The sequence below is a fragment of the Cryptotermes secundus genome, unplaced genomic scaffold (assembly GCF_002891405.2).
Source record: "Cryptotermes secundus unplaced genomic scaffold, Csec_1.0 scaffold186, whole genome shotgun sequence".
NCBI classification, from domain to species: Eukaryota; Metazoa; Arthropoda; class Insecta; order Blattodea; family Kalotermitidae; genus Cryptotermes; species Cryptotermes secundus.
Window position 1 is genome coordinate 2,111,792 of NW_019727393.1, and position 21,538 is coordinate 2,133,329.

The following is a 21,538-nucleotide window of genomic DNA, read 5'->3' on the forward strand; positions in this document are numbered from 1 at the left end:
AACAGACCCACCTGAAGTACAAGATGTCGGCACACTGCCTCCGCTGGTCAGACCCATGTCGAAGAGAGCCTTCGGCTGACAACTCTCGATTCTGTTAAAAATCAGGATTCCAAGTCTCTTGAATTTCCCTCATTTATAGTTGTAATTCGCTGATTCAGCGTGGACGACAAGGGGGTNAAGCTTCATTTTTCTCTAACATACTTTTATGCTTATAATCTTCTTAATCTTGACCAAATCTGTATCTGTCTTTATAATGTCCCATACTTTTTTAAAATAGAGTAAAGCTATTCCACATGTTTTTTTGTTTTTTTTTCCCCCCATTAATTGTCTGATGCTTCCAAATCTGTTGTGAATCTTTCCTACCTCTTGCCAGTGGTTTACTGGTGCTCATTTTCATGAGGCTGTGACCACATCAACAATGGTGTGTGTGTATGTAGCTCACTTCAAATTATAAGTGGATCTGTATGAGAAATACAGAATTTTTTCCCAGAAATATTTGTTTTTCCATGTCTAGAAATTAAACCTTATGGCTGCATATTTATTTAGTTATTCTTGGATTATTTAATGGAACTCTGGCTAAGTCAGATTATGTAGTGTTGAATGGTAGGATGAATAGTGAATGATGAATTGGAAAGAGTGTGAAGGGAACTGGCCATGGTGTAATTTTGCATATTGTCATCTTATGTCTGGAAGGACTGAGGAAAACCACACAAAAACTTAGTAAGAACCTCCCAGATATGAAGCAGTAGTGCTGACTACTTGACCATGACATCCAGTCATATAACAGCAGACAATGGGGCAATGATCATCCAACAGCTTATAGAAACCAAGGGGTCTGCATGTTGGAGTAATGTGTACGGACCCTTAATATATGCATAAAATAACAATATTTTGCTCTGAAATAACTTGTGGTAGCTCAGCCATTATAATGACTGACTGTGGGTTTGTACACCATAGTTCAAGTTTCACTTGCAGGTCAGTTTTCACTTCAGGATGGTTTCAGGTCCGTAAATGAGTGCATGAAGCTCTTGCCCATGAATTCAAGAGGGCATTCCACATATTCAGATGTCATGGTCGAGTGGGTGGCACTCGTGCTTCATATTAGATTTCATGATCAAATCTTGGCTGGCTGCCGTAACTGAGATGTTCACTGGTTTTCCTCGGTATCTTCAGGCGAGTGCTAGAACAATATTTCAGAGTTGACCATCTTTTCCAAATTATTATTTACTAATCAGCCTACCGTTCATTGCTGTATAATTTTAAAATACTTACTATGTTATTAGTCTGTACATACTCTTTCCTTGATACAGTGCTTAAGGCAAGTGTGCATGTAATGTTACCTCCATGCTCTTTGTGCCATATTGATCGGCTCAAAAGATACCTGTGCTTTCTGATACCTTCATTAACAAGCATGAATGAACTGTGAGGAAAGTTCATAGTATTGTGTTCTTTTCAGAATTTAAAGATGACCGAGAGACAGTGAGTGATGTAATTCTCACCTTGACAGCATTGATTGTGAGGAATGAATTTTGCGAGAAGGTGGACAAAGCCGGAGGCATAATATTCATTATGGATGTTTTTGTCAACTACCCTGCTAGTGAGGTAAAGGGAAGTCTGATTTACATATAATGCAAATGGGAGGTCTGCAATAACTAGATGAGCTGGAGTAGGTCAGTGGCCGACTACGTGCTGAACAACCAAGGTCTGATCAAAGTGACAGGAGGATTTTCTTTTCTGATGTGTGATCTTTTGGTTTCCTTTCCAATGAGTCTTAGGAGAAGGGCAGCTGAAGCTAGAAGCTGACTCACCTCTGCCTTATGTTCAGATCAGATTGTGTGGAGTATCATCTCCATACTCTGCATGCCCTCATGGTGCAGAATTTAGGCATAAGAGTAACTTCAGCGAGTGAATAGTCCATTGGGTGGAACAAGTTTGATATAAAATAAAGCCTTCATTTTAGCTACTACTAGACATCGTCAGAATGCGAAGCCAACACAACAGAGAAATTTTAGTCTCTTCACAATTTCTAATGGCACAAACCCCATCATGACAACGAATGTTTATCATGCTATGACTGACTTTAAATGACTTTAAAATTGCCTGGCACAAAATTAAAAATGAGCATCGAAACTTATTTGCCCAACCTTTTATGCACCATTTTCAAAGCAATTTTTATGAGTCTGCATTTTGTTTTGGCTTTTATCTAGTAGCCTTTTGGGAATTTCATTTTGTTACATTCTGCTTCCTTCTAATCTTCATAAAATTAAATGATTTTAGTTAAACTTTGAGCCAGAATCAGTTTGTAAGATTTGAGGTTTCCAAAGCGGTGACTATGAAGAAAGCAGTCTCCTGGGATGTGGCACCATGTCGCCACATCCCAGAAGACTGCTTTCTTCAGAATCAGTTTGTTCTCCAAGTCCAGACTTCTGTCAGGTGTTACTATTTGGCAACCAGGATAGTCAGTAAACATTTATCAAAATTTGTTATTGCTGTTTCTTTCCTTTAGGAACCAAGCCATCATATTTAAATTAAAGGTACTAAGTAATTAATCTAACGAAATCACAGATGTGACTGAATGATGTACTTTTTAGCATTTCTGTTCACTGACTGCAACATTCTTGATCACAATAGGCTTTACTCCAGTCATATAGAAATTAGAGACTGACTGGGTTCTTTTTTGACATTGTCGTTGCAGAAGCTGAATACGCTGTGCCTGAAGCTGGTGAAAGGGCTTGCAGGTAATGATGATGTAAAGGCTAGGATGGTGAAGCAAGGGATTGCACCCCTCATCGTATCAGCACTGCATCGGCATGAGGTATTGTAATAGTAATTCTGCCTCCTACCCTCATAGTAACTTCATTTATATAGCACTTAAGATGACTATATTTTAATATGCCCACTTTACACTGCATTTACAAGGAGATGTTTTATTTCCATTCTTTTTCAATTTTGCTTTAGAATACACCATTAGGCAGGTCCAAGGAAACAAAGAGGGATAGAAACTGGCTTCTGGCCTGTGCTGATGATATTAGTCATGTGGGAACATAAATACTCTTACCATAAAGGAAACCATAGTAGCTCTATTTGATGCTGATTTGCTCGTTTGTTTATTTGCCCTTTATGTAACAATGTTGTCAGTAGTTCAGACTATTTTGCATCAAGTGGTAGGATGATTATGGAATGATGAATTGCAATGGATGTGGAAGGAAGTTGTTGTGGCTGATTTCAAGACCATCTTAGTGGCCATCTGGAGAGACTGGGGGAAAGCACAAAAGAATCTCAGTCAGGATTGTCAATCCCCCAGCCAAGTGCATGTAAGTCAGAAGCATTGCCACCTGAACCAGTATATGGTGTGGTTTAGATGCTAGCAAGGAGACTGCTCAGGCAATAAATGAAGAGAAAACCAAGTATATATTGGTGCCCCATCAACAGAGTGCAGGAGAAAACCGTAATATAAAACTAAAGGTAAAGTTATCCTTGGGCTTATTTAACTAAGCCCCACACCATTAAGACATATGGCAGAGTGGAGGTATAGCTCCACCATTCTGAACCTCCACACTAGATGCAGGTGAGTGGTCAGCATCATGCACCTACCACCTTAACTTCAGGGAAACAGTGCCCAGTATCCACCGTACAGGAGACTGAGTGGATCAAACCAGTATAGCTAATGGCTTGTTTTGAAAATGTGACAAGATGGGGATGAAACTTAAAAGTCAAAATTGCACTTGTCAAGAAATTAAGAGCAGATTAATACTTTGTATTAATAATTGTATTATACTTTGACAAAACCTGGTGCTATGCTTACGATCCTGAATCAAGGCAACAATCAAGCCAGTGGAAGACTTCAAGTTCGCCTCGCCGCAAGAAAGCTCGCCAGGTGAAATCAAACATGAAAACAATGCTGATTGGTTTTTTCGATGTGAGAGGAGTTGTCCATTCAGAGTTTGTTCCGCAGGGTCAGACAGTTAACCAGGCTTTCTACTTGGAAGTTCTGAAAAGATTGCGCAACAGTTTGCGGCGGAAGCAGCCAGATTTGTGGCAGTCGGGTGACTGGTTTTTCCATCATGACAATGCCCCTGCTCACACAGCCCTGTCTGTACGACAATTCTTGACCAAATTCTTGACCCCTGTTCCTCACCCTCCATACTCACCCGACCTTGCCCCATGCAACTTTTTTTTGTTTCCTCGAATGAAAAGAGACATGAAAGGAAAGCGTTTTGCTGATATTGCTGAGGTGAAGGAAAACAACGACGGAGGCGCTGTCAAGCATCTCAAAAGATGAATTTAGACAATGTTTTGAAAAATGGAATAAAAGACTAGACAAGTGTATTAGTGTAAGTGGAGAGTAATTTGAAGGGGATTGAAGGTTTGTGCTTAAAATTGGAATAAATAAGTTTAAAAAAATTAAGTTCGGTTTCTTTTGGGTGCCCCCTCATATATTCATTAATAAACTTCATTACAAATAAGGAAAAACATTTTCAGATGAATGCGGATGTACACAGTGTTAGCACAAGACACAAACACTGTCTTCATAAACCAATTGCTAACCTCTCATGCTTTCAGAAAAGTGCATATTATGCTGGGATCAACATTTTTAATAACCTGCCATCTGATCTCAAAGGTCTTATGAATGAAAGAGCATGATTTAAAATAGCACTGAAACAATACTTATATACACATTCATTCTACTCTGTTGATGAATACTTATTGTCTAGAAAATAATTTATGTATCTTTAAATAGCCTTGTGTGTAGTCACTGTGTATTCTTGGTTTCTCTTGTGTGAGAACTCCATTGGGACTGTACATATGTCTTGTATTTATATTACATACCCCACATCCCACACTCATTTTGACTAACTTTGGATCAGTGTTGTAGGCAAGAATCTATGATGTAATAAAAAATTAGATACACTGTGTATATGTACAGATGGTTTACAACTCTTACACATTTTGGTCGTCTGTAGTCATAGGAACCTTGATGTAATGGCTAAGTGAAAAGAAATACCTCCCCCTCCACAAAAATTTCAAAGAAGTTGAAAAGAAAATTGTTATCCTTTTTAATATACTGTAACATGTTGTCGCGTATCGGGCGTATATCGCGACAAATAAATTCACGCCGTATTTTATATAGCAAATTTTATTTCACATTCGCACTTACAATCACCCAAATTACAGATTTACGATTACTGCTATCTGCAGTATCACAAATAGTACACTCCAAATGCCAGAATACAACTGACTAGTTGCTGGCTAACTCGGAACTAACTCGGAGGTAGCTCGAGGACTGACTCGTAGGTAGCTCCAGGACTGGCTGTGAATAGCCTTCGCTGCTCCTCATGTAGCCTCGATCGGACAATTGTCGTCTGGTCCGTGTTGCTAGCCACGCTGTCCGGAGTTGTTGACTGCTGCCTAGCAACCGCGCTATCCCTCGGTGATGTCACCGCTACGTTACCGTGCGGAGGAGGGGGAGGGGAGCGCTGACTCACCCGCTGTGTCACTGCTGGTGGGGGTGGGTTCTCCTTTGCGCAACATGTCACAATACCATCAGTGACAGCACATTTAGATTGGCTGTTTACCTGACATGTTTCAACATCCTTGGTGTCATCTTTAGGGGTGTTTTAAGCTACAAACAAAACGTTACTCAAGAGTATTGTCTTTCGAACATTTCAGGTGGGTAAAATTTTTTGTGGAGAACTGTCAAACATTACAGATATGGTTGCACATGTTTTAACCTTCTGTGTTTTTAGAGTTTTTTTGTAACTTGTCAAAGAGACTGTCTCCTTGCAATCAAATGGCAAGATGTTCAGATGTTTGTGATGTGCACATGCTAACCACAGCATATGGGGCACCTGTATAAAAGGATCCCTTGTGAAAACAGAACCACTGTCAGTAATGTCTCAAACCAAATTCAAGATTTGACCAACGTTGGTCATCATCAGCTGTTTAAAGAATTGTTGGTGAAAACTGCTGTGCATCCATTTCACGGTTCTAATATTTGATGTGTATTCCCATCTACGTGCTCATGTATTCCAAGGCCTTGTGTGGCTCTTCCTGTTGTGTTGTGTGTCCACAAACTCGCAATGTAGACACAAAACACAACACGAAGGGCCACTCAGCGCCTTGGAATACACGGGCACATATTTTCTGTGTGATTTGACCCAAGGCTGTATAATGAGGACCATTGAAACAGTCAGTCAGTTGTAAGAGAGTCGTGAGAACTTTGTTTGGATCCATTACCAAGCAATGGCTAGTGAAGACAGAAGACTTAGTGTGTGCTGTAGTGAGAAGCAGAGTGTGAAAATTAGTGTGAGCATTACAATTACATGTGAAAACTGCATAATGAAGAACTTCATAACTTGAACTCTTCTCCAAGTGTAATGAGAATGATGATGAGGATGAGATGGGCAGAGCATGTAGCACGTATGGGGACAAACAGGAATGCATATAGGATATTGGTGGGAAAGCCAGAAGGAAAGAGACCACTTGTCTTTCTTTTCATAGTTAAGTGGGAAGAACAAAAGCAGATGTAACGTATTTGCTAAACATAAATTTCTTGAGGAATATCATTTCATTGATGGTGTAATAAGGTTGTGGGAGGGGAATATATGCAGATCTAAATATCTTCCTTTCTAGTTGACTCTTTAGTAACATGACAGTTGAGTCACAATTGTTCATTCGTACATTCTTTCATCCAATCATTCATTCCATATGTCATGCTTTCATTCTCAAAAATGTTCCATATCTTCTCATTTTGTAAGGTTTATTAATTTGCTTTGTGGTATGTAATGAGTTGTGTTACAATTACAGACTTCTGCCGCACTTGTGGGCGCAGGCTGTACTGCTATTACTGCCTTGAGTTTACGAAGTCCTACTAACAGCAAAAGTCTGTATGATGCTGGTGCTCCAGAAGTTATTTTGCAAGGCATGAAGATTCATGTTAAAGATTCTTCTGTTCAGGTTTGTTATATGTTACATTGCTTAATCATAGTTTTAGTAGTCTTACCCTATTATTGTTACTGATTCCATGAAACTGTATATTAAACTGGCAGAAGATTGGGTAGCACTCCTGCTCTGTATTCAGAAGTCTAGGATTTAAATGTTGTGCCAGTGATCAGTTATCCTGACTAAGGTTTCTTGTGTTGGTTTCCTCAGTCTCCAAACCAATGTCAGGATGGTATATCAGATTAAGCCATAAAGGCTTCCTGCCACATCATTCTCATTCACTAATCATCCTTTGTTAGACACCATGTAAGCTTCAATATTTAACTAACCAACCAGCCAGTCCCATGGTGATGGTTCCTGCTCGAGAAGCTGCCAGTTGCTCAACTACTCAGGAATTTAAAAAACTCCGTGCACCTAATTGCACATTTAAAAACCATAAAAATTAACAAAGACGTGAGAATATGCTCATTTGACATAGAAAACTTGTACATGACAAGAATAGGAACTGCAGACATACTAAAATCCAAATCAGGTATCAATGAAAATAGACAAAAGGAAATAATACACATACCAAAATCAGTAATTGAACAAAATTATTCTAGTTTGAACAGAAACATTACAGTACTTCTTTTGGCTTATTTTGGACTTCACCCATCGTCTGGTATGTAAAAGACAAAAAAAACCACGACGTTACACTCATATGTTTTGCATCCTGTTGTTTTTGTGTGTCTACTAGGTAAATATATCTGTTGATCACAAGAATTTTATATTCAGTGAATAACTGATAGGCTCGAATGTCAATAAAATCAGTTTATTAAGGTCCTTTATGTGCTACATATTAATGACCAAAACATGTAACACATAAGGAACATCTTAATAAAAGAACTGATTTTATCAGAATTGGAACCTATCAATTATTCATGAAAGTGTAGGATTGATGTGATCGATGGTCAGATTTAAGTAACAGAAATATTACAATCAGATGGACTAGCTAAGGGCGCTCAAACATCAGCAGTATTAGCTGAATATACACGCTGTGTCCAGGATCCATTAGGACTCATTCTTTTAAATTTTCCCTGCAATGACATCTGTTGGTGAGTTGTGGCATTAAGATTCTTGAAGTTTCAGCTGTGGCTCTACTTTCATACCACAAGCATTGCTGCATCATGTGTTCTGACGCTCGTTGGAAAATGGCGGTTGAACAGAGAGCCAACATCAAATTCTGTTTTAAGTTAGGCAAAACAGCCGGAGAAACGTACAAAAGGATGAAAAGTGTGTACGGTAGTGATTGTTTGAGTCGCTCGAACATTTTTCAATGGTATACTATATTTCGTGATGGCAGGGAGGACATTGAAGACACTCCACGTGCATCAAAGCCGAGAAGAAGCCACACTGAAGAAAATGTGAAAAAAGTTACGGAAATCCTTGCATCAGACAGATGTGTTTCTGCAAGACTCATCGAGGAGCTTTTTTGAGAATACCAAAAAGTCCTGTGCATCAAATTTTGGCCAAAGATTTGGGCAAACGGAAGGTCTGTGTGGTTTGTGCCGCATGTGCTGTTGGGCAATGAAAAACATACCAGAGTGGAACACTGCAAAGAAATGTTACGGTCGGCCCAAAGTGTTACAAAATTTACAAAATCAATTGTTACTGGTGACAAGACATGGTGTTTGCAATATGAGCCTCTCACAAAGCGGCAGAGTGCAGCATGGTTGAGCCCAAAGAAGCCGAAACCAAAGAAAGTGTGCATGCAAAAGAGTCACGTAAGGACACTGCTACCCGTCTTCTTCGATTCCAAAAGAATCATTCACAAGGAATTTCTGCCAAAAGGTCCTATGGACACTATGTCCTTTAAATATTGTCCCTCCAAAATTGGATGGCGTCCCCTCCATCCACAACCTGAGGACACGCCATGTCGTGGTGACAGGGAGCCACCTAACAACATACAAGCAATTAGAAATAATAATAGTAATTGAAGGTGTTAAGCGGGTAATGTTCGTTAGTGATAGGATATCATATGCAGTATGCGCCAAAATATGCAATACTGAAACTCGCGCATCTCAAACGTGTATGTGCGTTTGTTGACGAGACATAGGTCCAGCCGTATGTGTTCCCAGTAGTGAAAAGGAAGTTGTGTTCTGCAGTTGTTGGAAATGGGTCTCTCGATGGAGGAAAAAGTATTCATAGTTGAGTATTATTTCCGCTCATATGGAAGTGGTCGCCAGACAACTTGTTTCCGTGGTTTTGAGCAGCCAGATGTTATCGTCCAGAAACCGCTACATAGTACACATGTGACGATGTGGTGTGCCGTCTCAGCAGACAGTATATTAGGCCCCTATTTCATTGAAGATGAGGAAGGCAATGTTCTTACCGTCACCCAAGAACGCTACAGGGACATAGTGATCAGACCATTTCTTCAGGGTTTGAGGAGGTTCTATCATGCAAGGGGCCTTCACATGAATAGACAATGGTATCAACAGGACGTCTTTTCATTTCAGTACTGTATCTTTTGGCGCGTACTATATAATACTAAAAGGTTGCTGGTGTTATATCGTTATGAATGTTCTTGCCTGAACAGAAGATAAAATTTATGACATACAGGACAGGTTCTATGAAGAACTGGAACATGTATTTGATAAATTCCTGAAGTGCCCTATGGAAATTTTGTTAGGAGATTTCAATGCCAAAGTAGGGAGGGAAGATATTTTTAAACCAACGATTGGGAATGAGAGTTTGTGTGAAATTAGTAATGATAATGAAGTTAGAGTGGTAAACTCTGCCACATCGAGAAATCTTACTGTCAAAAGTACAATGTTCCTGCATCGTAACATCCATAAATTGCAGACTAAATTGATGGAGTTTTTTTGTTTATATATTTGAAACGCTCTCCAGAATTATATGAAAATATATTTCATTGTTCCAGAAACAAGGCAGCTGGGCCATCCGAAACATTGTGTCCCATAACAAGATGTTGTGCCAAGGGTTTCTGAAACTAGGAGCCGAGGATATCCTAAGGACTGCTCTGAAGTTACATCGTGCTGAGTGTGATTATGATGCCAGAGCAGCTCTCAGAGACTTGGGTTGTGACACAGAACAGTTGTAACAATGATTAGAAAGTCTCTGTTCTGAATTTTGTTGAAGTGGCTTTGCAAGGACATTTAACAAGAATGAACTGCCTCTGTGGTCTAGTGGTCAGAGTTTCTGGCTAAAGATCCAGAGGTCTGTGTTTGATTTCCAGCACTACCAGATTTTTTCTAAGAAATAGTGGGTCTGGAGCAGGGTCCACTCAGCCTCGTGATGACAGTTGAGGAGCTATTTCAAGGAAAGAGCGGCTGTGTTCTAAAAACCCGAAATTAACGGCCATGGGGATTCGTTGCACTGACATGCGACACCCTCTATCTTCTAAAGCTGGCAATAACTTCGCTGACAAGCAGAGGTCACTCGGTTGGTATAGTTCGCTTGCGGACTAAAGCCATGGAGTTTTTTTTTTTGTGCTATATTTTTTATTTTATAATCAGCCATTTTTAACTTATATATATATAAGTTCAAAAATGTTAATAGTTTTTATTTTAGAAAGTTTGGGTTTCCAAGTTAAAAAAGGCTGATGTATATATATATATATTTATAAAATTTTTAAGTTAATTTTATAATGTTTATTAAACAAAATTAATTTTTTGTAGTTTAATTGATAACTTTTATTAAACCATTGCAACAGCACAGTACACATACAGAAAGTGTCATACATGTATTCCATCAATTTGCAAATTTCTGATAAAATGGATACAAGACTGTGTCTGAAATATCCATGAAGATGCATTGTCATCAGATAGCTATGTGCATCATCATGTCATCTTTAGGATGTTACTGGATTTTATATATTGTTAATATGTGATGGGAACTAGCACTGCTATACCAGAGATCTTGTTAAAGACACAGGACTTATTCAATAAGGCTGCTTATGATGTATCCTTAGAGAGATTTCAGACAATGTTTATAACTACATGATCCTCCTCTTATCACAGACAGGGACTGTGTTGCAGTCACTACAGTATAGTTCCATATGGTAGTGTGAGATAAGTACAAAGATCTGTGAAATCAGTGCTCAGTACAAATATTAGTCATCATTAGTCTAACCTATGACGCTGTAGAACAGGGATGTTTTGTGCTGTGGACCCCTTTGGCAGTCTGGTGAAGCCTATGGACCCCTTCTCAGAATTTTGTTTTTAAATGCATAAAATAAAATAATGGGATACTATAAAACAAATAGACACTTTCAACATTATAGAGAACCAAAACCTTTAAACATGTAGACACACAATATGCGTAGTAGCATAGGATTTGGATGAAAGTTTTTGCGACTGCAACAGCATCATGTGAATGCCCATTGCATCAGCTAAGCAGAATTGCTGCTGCTCCAGTAGAGAAGGCTTTTTGCATGCTAGAATTAGCAAAAACAAACTCTGTTACTGTCATACAGCAGCATTTTAGAACATGATATGGTAAGCCTCCATCTACAAGGCAGGGTATCTATGATTGAAGCAAGAAATTTCAGCACGCTGGTTGTTTATGCAAAGAGAAAACTTCTGGGAGACCACCTTTTTCAGAGGAAAAGGTGGCTCATGTTCGTGAGACCTACACATGTGGCCCTAAGAAGTCGACAACACGTGCAAGTTTAGAATTACATATTCCACAGCAGGCTGTGTGGAAAATTTTGCTGGAATGTTTAAAAATGTTTCTTTATAAACTACGGTTAATGCAAAGTTTAAGTAACAATGACATAATCGTACATCATTCTTTCGGCATGGACATGCAGCAGTGGAGTGAAGAAAATGATGCTTTCTTCGACTGGCTAATTGTCAGTGATGAGTAGACCTTCCACATTAGTGGGGGAAAAAAAAAACAAACACAACGTGCAGGTCTGGGGAACAGAAAACACGAGAGAAATGCTAGAGCATGTGTGGAATTCACTGAAAGTTAATGTCTTTTGTGCTGCATCCCGTGCAGAGGTGTATGGACCATTCTTTTTTCATGAGAACACAGCGACTAAGAATTTGTCTCAAAATGTTTAGTGAGTGGCTGCTGCCTCAACTGCAAGAAGACAGTGCAAACTTCATTTTCATCCAAGATGGAGTTCTGCTTCATTGGCACATGGAGTTCTGAAATTACCTGGATCAAAATCTGCCTCAACGTTGGATTGGCCGATCAACAGACCAGACCTACCCCAATAGTGATAACTGCCACAACAAACCTGATAGAGTTGCAAAAGGTCATTAAGAACGTGGAAAAGAAGTTTTTGAGTTCTGAAACATCAGGAATGGATCAAGGTAATCACTGCAGTCAGATCCCACCGTGATATCCAAAGCCTTCCTTACTTTACCTTTTACCCAAAGTCCCTAAAACCAATAAAGTCCGTAATACGCCACCTCCCTATGGACACCCCTGCACGAGATATCTCTGATGGACTGGTGGAGCTAGGATTCTGTACACAGAGATCTGGTTGTAAAAGTATTTATTTCCCAACCTATTTCTATTTTTGAACTGTGTTCAATATCACTAGTTGAGGATGAGGTTGTAGCACGAATGGGGAGGCGAGGAATGCATATAGGATATTGGTGGGAAAGCCAGAAGGAAAAAAGAGACTGCAGTACAAGAGATTTGGTTGTAGAAGTATTTATTGCTAGTAGCGAAGAAAGCATTGGAAGGGGGACGAGGGGGGGAGCACTCAAAATAGTTGCTAAGGTAGCATATATTCTTACCGATTGTGCTCTCGGCCCTGGAGGCCATTTTAAATTTAGTTCATGTAAGCTGCGTAGAGATGACAGCAGCATTGCACCAAGGTGGCGTGGCGGCCATGTTGCCAACCAATAACATGGGAGTTTCACGGTTCACGGTGTTGGTCCTGATCTGTGGTGACGGTGGTGATCGTGCTGACTATTTTCTGCGGTCTGATAGCGGCATATGAATGTATTGGAGATAGTAGGTTTCGGAGTTATAGTAGGTTTTTTTTTTTTGTAGGAATTAATAGTTATCTAACTCAGAAATTGCATTTAGCACAAACGCGTACGAGTGAATCGTGTTCAGAAAATGGCGTAAGTGTTCATGGAGGCAGAATGGGTTTTCCTGTCTAGAATTAATTTTCGTACACGTACCATGTTTATTCATATTTATTTCAGGGCGTCTCTTTTGACCAAACCAAAGTCTGAGATGACACCAGAGGAACTGGCAAAGCGTGAAGAAGAAGAGTTCAGTACTGGCCCTCTTTCTGTTCTTACACAGTCAGTAAAAAATAATACACAGGTAAAAGACTCATGTGATTAAGTTTTGGTAAATTAGTTTGAAATGTGACTGCATCAGATTTACTGTTGAACTTAGAAGCTTTGTCACAAGAATAATGAAGTTTCTTGCTGCAGAGAATTTGATTATACGTAGTTGTATTTGGAAATCGTTACCAGATGAATGCAGTTGTCAGCTTTACAGAATTTTAATTTTCATTATCTAGCTATGTTACATAAGAAATAAGCATTAATTTCGGTTTTGTTGTATGTCAATTGAAGTTTCGAGGAAAATTTTATCATGCAAAATATTCTGAAGTCAGAGTTTCATGTGTATATATATAAGGAAAAAATAATTGAGCACCAAAAATTGATTTTGCTCACTCCTGAGTTTTGTTTCTGTGTCCATTGTAATAGTTATGGTAAATCAGAAATCACTGTAACTTGGTAATGTAACGGCAGTGTTCTGTAACAGTTTTCAAGTAATGTATTCCAAATTTTCCATTATATTGTCTGTTCGGGACACATGCTTTCTGTTTTTGAATACACACTTGGTGCAAAGATTTTTTTTTATTGCTAGTGGGGTGGGACTAAGTCCCTTGTACTGCGGCTACTTCTGGCCTATTGTACCACATGCAAAGAAGTTGCATTCATCTCAGGGAAATAGATAAATCTGTATGTTGGCTAAGACGGCTATTGCTCAGGTCTGTGGTGAATAGTGTCAAATGCCTTCTAGAGCCCTGTTTCATTTTACATTACATTACATTCCATGGATCCAAAGTTAGTCAAAGTGACTGTAACATGTGGAATATGTCATATAGATACAAAACATATGTACAGTCCCAATGGAGTTCTCGCACAAGAGAAACCAAGAATACACAGTGACTACACACAAGGCTATTTAAAGATGTATAAGTTATTTTCTAGACAATACGTATTCATCAACAGAGTAAAATGAGTGTGTATTTAAGTATCGTTTCAGTGCTGATTTAAATTGTGCCTTTCCATTCATAAGACCTTTGAGATCAGATGGCAGGTTATTAAAAATGTTGATCCCAGCATAATATGCACTTTTCTGAAAGCTTGAGAGGTTAGTGATTGGTTTATGAAAATTGATTATTTTGAAACCACGTAAACATGTGATTAAAAACAACATCCAGTTTTATTTTTAAATTATAGTAGTCTTTAGCTGTGCAAAGAATAGTTGTGTCATCTGCAAACATAATAACTTCCAAAATTTTCGTCCATAATATGTAAGCAGTGTCCGTCTTTTAGTGCACTCAATTTTACTTGTTACTTCACAACATGTTTCGGCAACAGGATGCTAAAATACAACATTCCAAAATTTTACTTATTTATGCTTACTAGCTGTAACTATTATCAGTTACCTCTTTCTGCAGTATCTTGTTGTAAGAAGATTTCTCCATTTTCCTGAACTCTTTTTTGTTATAGTAGTCCTTTTTAATGATGGAATTATCATCATGGCTTTCATTATTTTGTCCATCAGCATAAATGCAAAATTTGTTCTGTAGAGATGGTGAGATGTTTCCTTGGATTGAAGTGATGCTGTTCTGAAATAAATTAAAAGTTATATAAAGTTAATTCTCTTGGGATTGGTGGATTTTTGGACTTTGTCATTCATCTGGTATTGTGATGGACAAAAACCCAATAATCCTAAGTGTTATACACCATTGTCAGGACCTTTTGAAATCAAGAAATAAGTTGGTCTCTATCTCCCATCTATAGAACACTGACTCCATCTTCTGTTTTATTGCGTTCAGTTTCGAGCCCTTTCCATTTTAGTCACTGCTTTTGTTTTAATTATTGTTCCCGTTGCCTAATTCTAGAGAGTAATTCCTTTGTGAGTGCATCTCTGCATCCACTGCTTTCGGGTGTCTGACTTAAAAATAAAAATCTCCATTTTCCATATTTCATCAGGTTTTGTTGGTCTGTTTGTTAACCCATCTGTACAAACTACATTACCACTGTGTAATAGCACTGAAAGTACAGTACTGGTAACAGTTGCTGAAAGTCTGTCCTTGGACATGATCCTGGGTCATCTCCATCTCTCATCCTCAGAACCGTCTTGTTGTTAACCTCTCATCTTCTTGGTCCATTATGTTGCTGTTGGGCGGTCAGCACTCCTGTTTTACGTACAGAAGGTATTGAGTTTAAATGTCAGTTCAGCTGTCATGACTGAAATTTTCATGGTTTTCATCAGACCTTCCATGTTCTTGAAAATGCAAGGATATTACAGTACTTGTTCATGCTAAGTTACATGCTATTGTCACTTCATGACTGTTGGTTAGGAACAGTCTACTTTTGACTGAGTTCTGCCATTTAATCCTGATAGAAATGTTGATTGGCTTGGGTCGAGTTCTGTTTATATAATCCCCTGAACTGATTCATGCTCACATGAATAGGTTTTGATCTCTGGTTTTGCTTCCTAATGAACAAGGCTGTGATAGTGTTGAACAGTGGTTAAGTGCTTAGTTACCGCTGTGAGTGGACATGGTTCAGTATTTTATATCAAATATTTTATATTTTTTAATGAATTGTATGTTAATTGTGGTTCTGGTGGTGGGCATCCCAGAGTTATTGTTGCAAGCACAAGAGAAATCTCCAAGCTTATGGATAAAGTCTGGTGTAGTGCATCTGCTTGGGGTAAGAAGCCCTTTAAAGAGTATGATGTGCTTGCAGAAGAGAGAGTGGATGAAATAGGGGCTCTGTTAGAATATTCATCACTGAGACATCCTCCTCAAAATAATCCACAGCAAACTGAACAGGTGGTTTAGCTGTAACACTGTGCTCATATTTGGGGAGCACTTCATTTGAATCAGGGCTGGACCACCAGCTTTCCTGACATGTTTTTTATAGTTTTCATCAGTCCTTTCAAGCGAATTCTGGGATAGTACTTCAATTAAGGCACAGTTGCCTCCTTCCAAAATCCTTTCCAGTATACCATCTGTCATCCTACTAATTGATGCTCTAATAGTCTAGCTGCTGATTGTAAAATAGCCCATGAAGCAAAGGTCAACAGCAAAAGTGATGGCATTAATATGAATATTATGTTTATTATCCATTGTCCTGTCTTTGTCTAAAAATATCGTCTTGTTTATTTTTCAAAACACCGCGTTTCAGAGACTGGATTCTGTTGCCGACTTCAGGTAAGACCTACCCAATTGGGCCCAATCGGTAGAGCTAGCCCCCATCTCCAGGCACCTGTGCCAGCACCAAGATGGGTTATACAAACCGAACATAGCACAAACCATCTGTGAGAGCTAAGAAAACGTTGAATTATTAAATTCTCAACACGTATGAGGCCTTGCACCAGAAAATTATCATGATGACATCTCTTTAACTCCGTCCATAGATGACAGTTTCATGAATTAATTGTGAAGAACCTTTTCATGTCAGCTTAAACCAGTTTAAATGATATATGCAGTGTGTATGTGTGGATAAAGGGCCAGCACTTTCATCACTGGATAAGTTACTGTCATTGCTTCTGTACTTTTTATGTCAGGACTAATCGATAGGATTTGAACAAAGATAACCTGTCACTGACTAGTAGTTGGGACATCTCAGATGCGCGTAACTTACAAGGAAGACACAGTGTCTTAAAGTAGGCCTTCCAATTCTTAATTCACAAATCATTCAACTATTTGACACTCAGAAATTGAAAATATGTGATTACAAGAAGGAATCATCCCTTCCTGATTTTTTAAGTGTCTGCTTTGGCAGAGCTTCATTCTTTGTCTCCAGCATTCTGTATACTTGAGCAGTCATCATACTTCCATAGATCTTGCTCCTTAACAGTACCAGGTGACTGTTATAAATTATGAGTTCCCATAAATTCCTGAATTGCCCATTTTTCATGCCTAGGTCCAAATGTTTTTGTGAGTAATTTGTTTCAAAGGAATATGAATATAAATAATATTAGCCATCTTGTGCTTCTCTTATCAAGGACAGAGGAATAAAATATAGTCTTGTTTTGTCAGAGTTTGGTCATCATTCCCCCTTGAAGTTTCTTTATTGTGGCATTATCAAGGCCTTTGCCTCATGTGTGAGAGTAATTTGCTGAAATGCATTTGTTTATATTTAGGACACTGTGACCCAATTTATGATTACTGCACTAGCTTTGCACCTGACCTAACATTAGTGCGGAAGTCTAAAATTGGTGTGCCAGATGGCAGGTAACAAACTGTGCTTTCCATTTGGCTAAGGGTTTGCCCAGCAGGTAGGAAATAGTAATAAATGGCTGTGTTGAAAAATACCGTATTTACGCATGTATAGGCCGCATGCGTGTATAGGCCGCAGCACAATTTTCACACAGAAATTATAGAAAAAATAATTTTCTTGGAATATTATTTCAGGAGTAGAACATCCTGTATTACTAATTATGAATTTTTTTTTTTTAATGAAGTGTGATTTCGAATATAAGCCGCACCCCAGTTTTCCTCTTGAATTTTTGGCAAAAAATGTGCGGCCTATACATGCGTAAATACGGTATGCAAACACAGGAGCTAGTATTGCATTACAGATGTTTCAGCACAGATGTGGAAACTGTTAAAACATTGGTGGACTTTGCATATGATGTATGAAATATGATCTGCATATGATTTACAGTTTCTGTCTGAGAATAATGAATAAAGCTTAAAAACGTTGATAATGTGATAATGACATTAAGAAGTCTCCAAATTATTGCAAAGTGGCTATAAAAATAAATTGAAAATTGAAATGAATATTGTAGCGTGTAGACCTGTTACTAGGTAGTGATTGCAAACAAACAGGTTCCCATGGCATTGATTCAACATAGAACAATGGAGGAACTGTTGGAAACTGTTTTCTACGGTCCACACCTCAGCCATTGCTACACAGTGGCGTAGTAAACATCTCTGCAGCAACAGCTGAACTACAACAATAGAAGAGCTGTTTTCTCTATGTGGTCTGTTCCGAGGTGTTATAAGCGGCTGTGAAATTGCCACCAGCCTCTTAGTCAGTTGAAGCACTGAGAGAATTGTAAGGGAGTTTGTGAAGAGAAGACTTGGTCAATGCAGTTGAAGAATCCCCACTATTAGAAGCCGTTACCAGAGAACGATTAGTGGAGACTGCAACAGACTTGAAAGTCTTGGCAGGTGCAGTAGCGTTTTGTAAAGTGTGGAAATCAGCAATGCCACTATAATTAAGTGTAGTCACGAGTTGTGTTTTAAAGTGGACAATAAATCCAATCCAAAGCCCTGTTGATAGTCACTCTAACATGTGACAATATTATTAATATTAAACATATTCAGAACAGTTAGGAGTATGGGGACAGAAATGTGCATAGTGGCATGGTTTGCAGTGTTCCCATTGTTTTTTTACAGGTATTGATCAACTGTCGGAACAACAAAAAACTTCTGGGACGGGTGAAGGCATTTGATAGGCATTGTAACATGGTGTTGGAAAATGTGAAGGAAATGTGGACTGAACTTCCACGAACTGGAAAAGGAAAGAAGAAAGTAAGTTTCTGGGATTATTATCTTTCTTTTTCTACTACATTTTCTACTTTTTCTACTGCACTGACCCCCTCTGCACACTGAACATCTAGTTCATTGTCCCCACAGTCCTCATATCATTCCTGTGCTTGGTTTGCCATGTCTCTTTGTAATTATCACAACAGTTCGTTTTCTTCCATGGTTATTTTACATCTTAAGGTCAAGTATATGTACAGAGTGTACCAAAATGAGTACTGGGATTTCAGGTACCTGTAGCTTAGGAATGTAGAGAGATATGAGGGTTCATAATATTGTAGCATCCTGTTGCACTGTGTCGATCTGGCTTTATGTTCTACTTCCTGTCATCTCTGTACAACTTCAGTTAATATTCACTCCTTTTCTCTCTATTGTATGTCACTACATGTTTTGGCCTAACCTGTCATCATCAGGTGTACAAGTTGTGATGAAGGAAAATGCTGCTCTGCTGTAATGTTCTGCTTTACTTTTGTGTAAGTGCCTCAGGCTATTGAGCCATGGACAGTAGTTCCTCAGGTAGGGTCCAAAAGTTGCAGCTCTCAAGTGGTGTAGAACTTTGTAGATTGTAAGAAGTCTCTTGGTGGGGCCTAATAGCCTGACTGTTAGGAAGAAGAATTGTGCAGGCTAGCAAAGAAGCGGATCAATAGAAAGACAGTTTCCTCAAAGAAACTGGGTCTTCAGTTGGAGGTGGGTCCAGTGGTTGGGGATGAACTGTCCCTGTCATTGAGTGACAGTGGGTGGCTGTAGACATCCCACTGTCAGCAATCCCATGGCTGAAGATCTTCATCTGGCACTGGAGGGCTCACATGTAGTCCCCTCTTCTGTTGAGAGAAAGCAGCCATCAGCTCATGAAGGTAAGACCAAAAGGAGTCTTTTGTTGGAGGTGAGTAACCTGTTGTCAAGGAGAAGAAATGTCTGACCAGCAGAAGAATCTGGTCAGAAAAATGTAAGGGCTTGCCTGGAGCTCAGTCGCTGGGACCATTGGTCGGGTGTGTCAGCTGTCCCTGTCAATGAGTGACAGAGGTTGTTGGAGGTGGGTCCAGTGGTTGGGGGTGAACTGTCCCTGTCATTGAGTGACAGTGGGTGGCTGTAGACATCCCACTGTCAGCAATCCCATGGCTGAAGATCTTCATCTGGCACTGGAGGGCTCACATGTAGTCCCCTCTTCTGTTGAGAGAAAGCAGCCATCAGCTCATGAAGGTAAGACCAAAAGGAGTCTTTTGTTGGAGGTGAGTAACCTGTTGTCAAGGAGAAGAAATGTCTGACCAGCAGAAGAATCTGGTCAGAAAAATGTAAGGGCTTGCCTGGAGCTCAGTCGCTGGGACCATTGGTCGGGTGTGTCAGCTGTCCCTATCAATGAGTGACAGAGGATGTCTGGGAAGTTCTGTTACCAGCAGCCCAAAAGAAGAGGACATTCTGTTTGCCCACTTTAGTTGAACATGGAGCTAACATTTTTGGCTGTGCGTTCATAGAGCTGCTTTGTCTCTTTAGAAATGGCTTATATTGTGATAGTACTCTGATGTTATAGACACTGGCTGTTAAATAATGCTTGGACATGGGTGCTAGGCCTTGTGTGTGGAGTTTCTTAATGCCCTTAATGTCTCTCTTAACTCTTGCTGTCTTGTGTTGGTGCTGGTGTCTGGGGATAGGGATTAGCTTTCTCAGTTGGGCCCAACTGAGCAGGTTTTCCACCTGATGATGGAGACACAATCCAGTCTCCAGAAATTGTGTTTTAAATAAAAACAAGATGATGGATAAAGTCCAAAAAGAACAATAATTGTATTTATCTTCTGTGTTACTTCCAGGCAAAACCAGTAAACAAGGACAGATTTATTTCCAAGATGTTTCTACGTGGTGATTCAGTCATCTTAGTCTTAAGAAACCCACTGGCAACTGCAGGTGCAAAATAATATCTGGAAATCGATCTTTACTCAATGAGCGTTTATGAAACAGTTTTGTTGAGACACACTGAAAACTTCTGGAATAAATATGATGTGTACACACATGGTATGTGAAAGCAAAATGGTTATCAGCAACATGTCAGTGATATTGGACATCAGAACACATTTGGAAACTTGTAGTGCCATCTCCTGACTGCATGGTAAACCATCACTGGAGGGTAGGTTTTAAGGTTTTCACGGCAGTGACTATGAAGAATGTCATCTTCTGGGATGTGGCGCCACGATACATTCCTCTGAAATGTCGGTTCACACAAGATCTACACAGCACCACATCTCAGAAGACTGCGTTGTTCATGACTGGAAAATTTGTTGATAGATGACCAAATGTCAGTAATACTTTGTATTTTATATTGAAGCATTAATAAAGTATTTGTATTGTATAATATCTTTTGTATCTGTATAGACACTCATTTTAAAGTCAGTACTTAGAATTGCATATCTTTAGTGTAGATAAGTGTTTGATGACCAAGACAAGGTGTTTCACCACATAAATTGATTTGTGGGATGTTGATGTTAGCTGAGACACCCACGTAAAACTATAATAAATGTTTATTGTTCTTAGAGTAGGTAGCATGTCTGAATAATACCAGTAGAGACTCCCTTCGTAGCGACTAGCTGGGTCTAGTGATGACGGTGCTATTGGAGGCCCCTAAAAGGGCCATTTGTCTCAAGCCTTTGCTGCAGCGAGGTAGCCAGTGCGGCATGCTTCCTTGCTGCAGCTCAGTGATTGTGAGCTGATGGGATAGTAGCAAGTCTGGCTCTGGCTGGCGGACCTGCGTGCGCTGGCAGGGCCAGCTTTGGTGCTGTCCTCTTGTTGAGAGCAGAGCTGTGTCTTATGATGTAAGCAAAGCTG

At 39.4% G+C, this 21,538-nt stretch overlaps 2 protein-coding genes across 3 annotated transcripts in view; both read left to right on the forward strand.

Annotated features, from left to right (window-relative positions):
• LOC111864665 (armadillo repeat-containing protein 6 homolog) overlaps positions 1–10,110 on the forward strand; it is a 19,071-nt gene extending 8,961 nt beyond the window's left edge. For both annotated transcript variants that reach the window (XM_023852067.2, XM_023852068.2), the window contains exons 4-7: positions 1,457–1,602; positions 2,696–2,815; positions 6,808–6,957; positions 9,866–10,110. In XM_023852067.2, the coding sequence (XP_023707835.1) occupies positions 1,457–1,602; positions 2,696–2,815; positions 6,808–6,957; positions 9,866–10,045 (596 nt within the window). In that variant the 3' untranslated portion in view covers positions 10,046–10,110. The remainder of the gene's footprint in view (positions 1–1,456; positions 1,603–2,695; positions 2,816–6,807; positions 6,958–9,865) is intronic.
• A 2,690-nt stretch (positions 10,111–12,800) lies between these two features.
• Positions 12,801–21,070, forward strand: LOC111864660 (probable small nuclear ribonucleoprotein Sm D2). Its single transcript, XM_023852059.2, has 4 exons — positions 12,801–13,031; positions 13,116–13,239; positions 18,578–18,712; positions 20,530–21,070. Exons 1-4 carry the CDS (start codon positions 13,027–13,029, stop codon positions 20,632–20,634), a joined length of 369 nt encoding a protein of 122 aa, XP_023707827.1. The 5' UTR covers positions 12,801–13,026; the 3' UTR covers positions 20,635–21,070.
• The last annotated feature ends 468 nt before the right edge of the window (positions 21,071–21,538 follow it).

What these genes read in the sequence shown, in the direction of transcription:
- LOC111864660 (XM_023852059.2), top strand. An exon ending in CAGTAAAAAATAATACACAG is followed by an intron (nt 13,240 to 18,577) that starts GTAAAAGACTCA and finishes GTTTTTTTACAG; the next exon opens with GTATTGATCAACTGTCGGAA. An exon ending in CTGGAAAAGGAAAGAAGAAA is followed by an intron (nt 18,713 to 20,529) that starts GTAAGTTTCTGG and finishes TGTTACTTCCAG; the next exon opens with GCAAAACCAGTAAACAAGGA.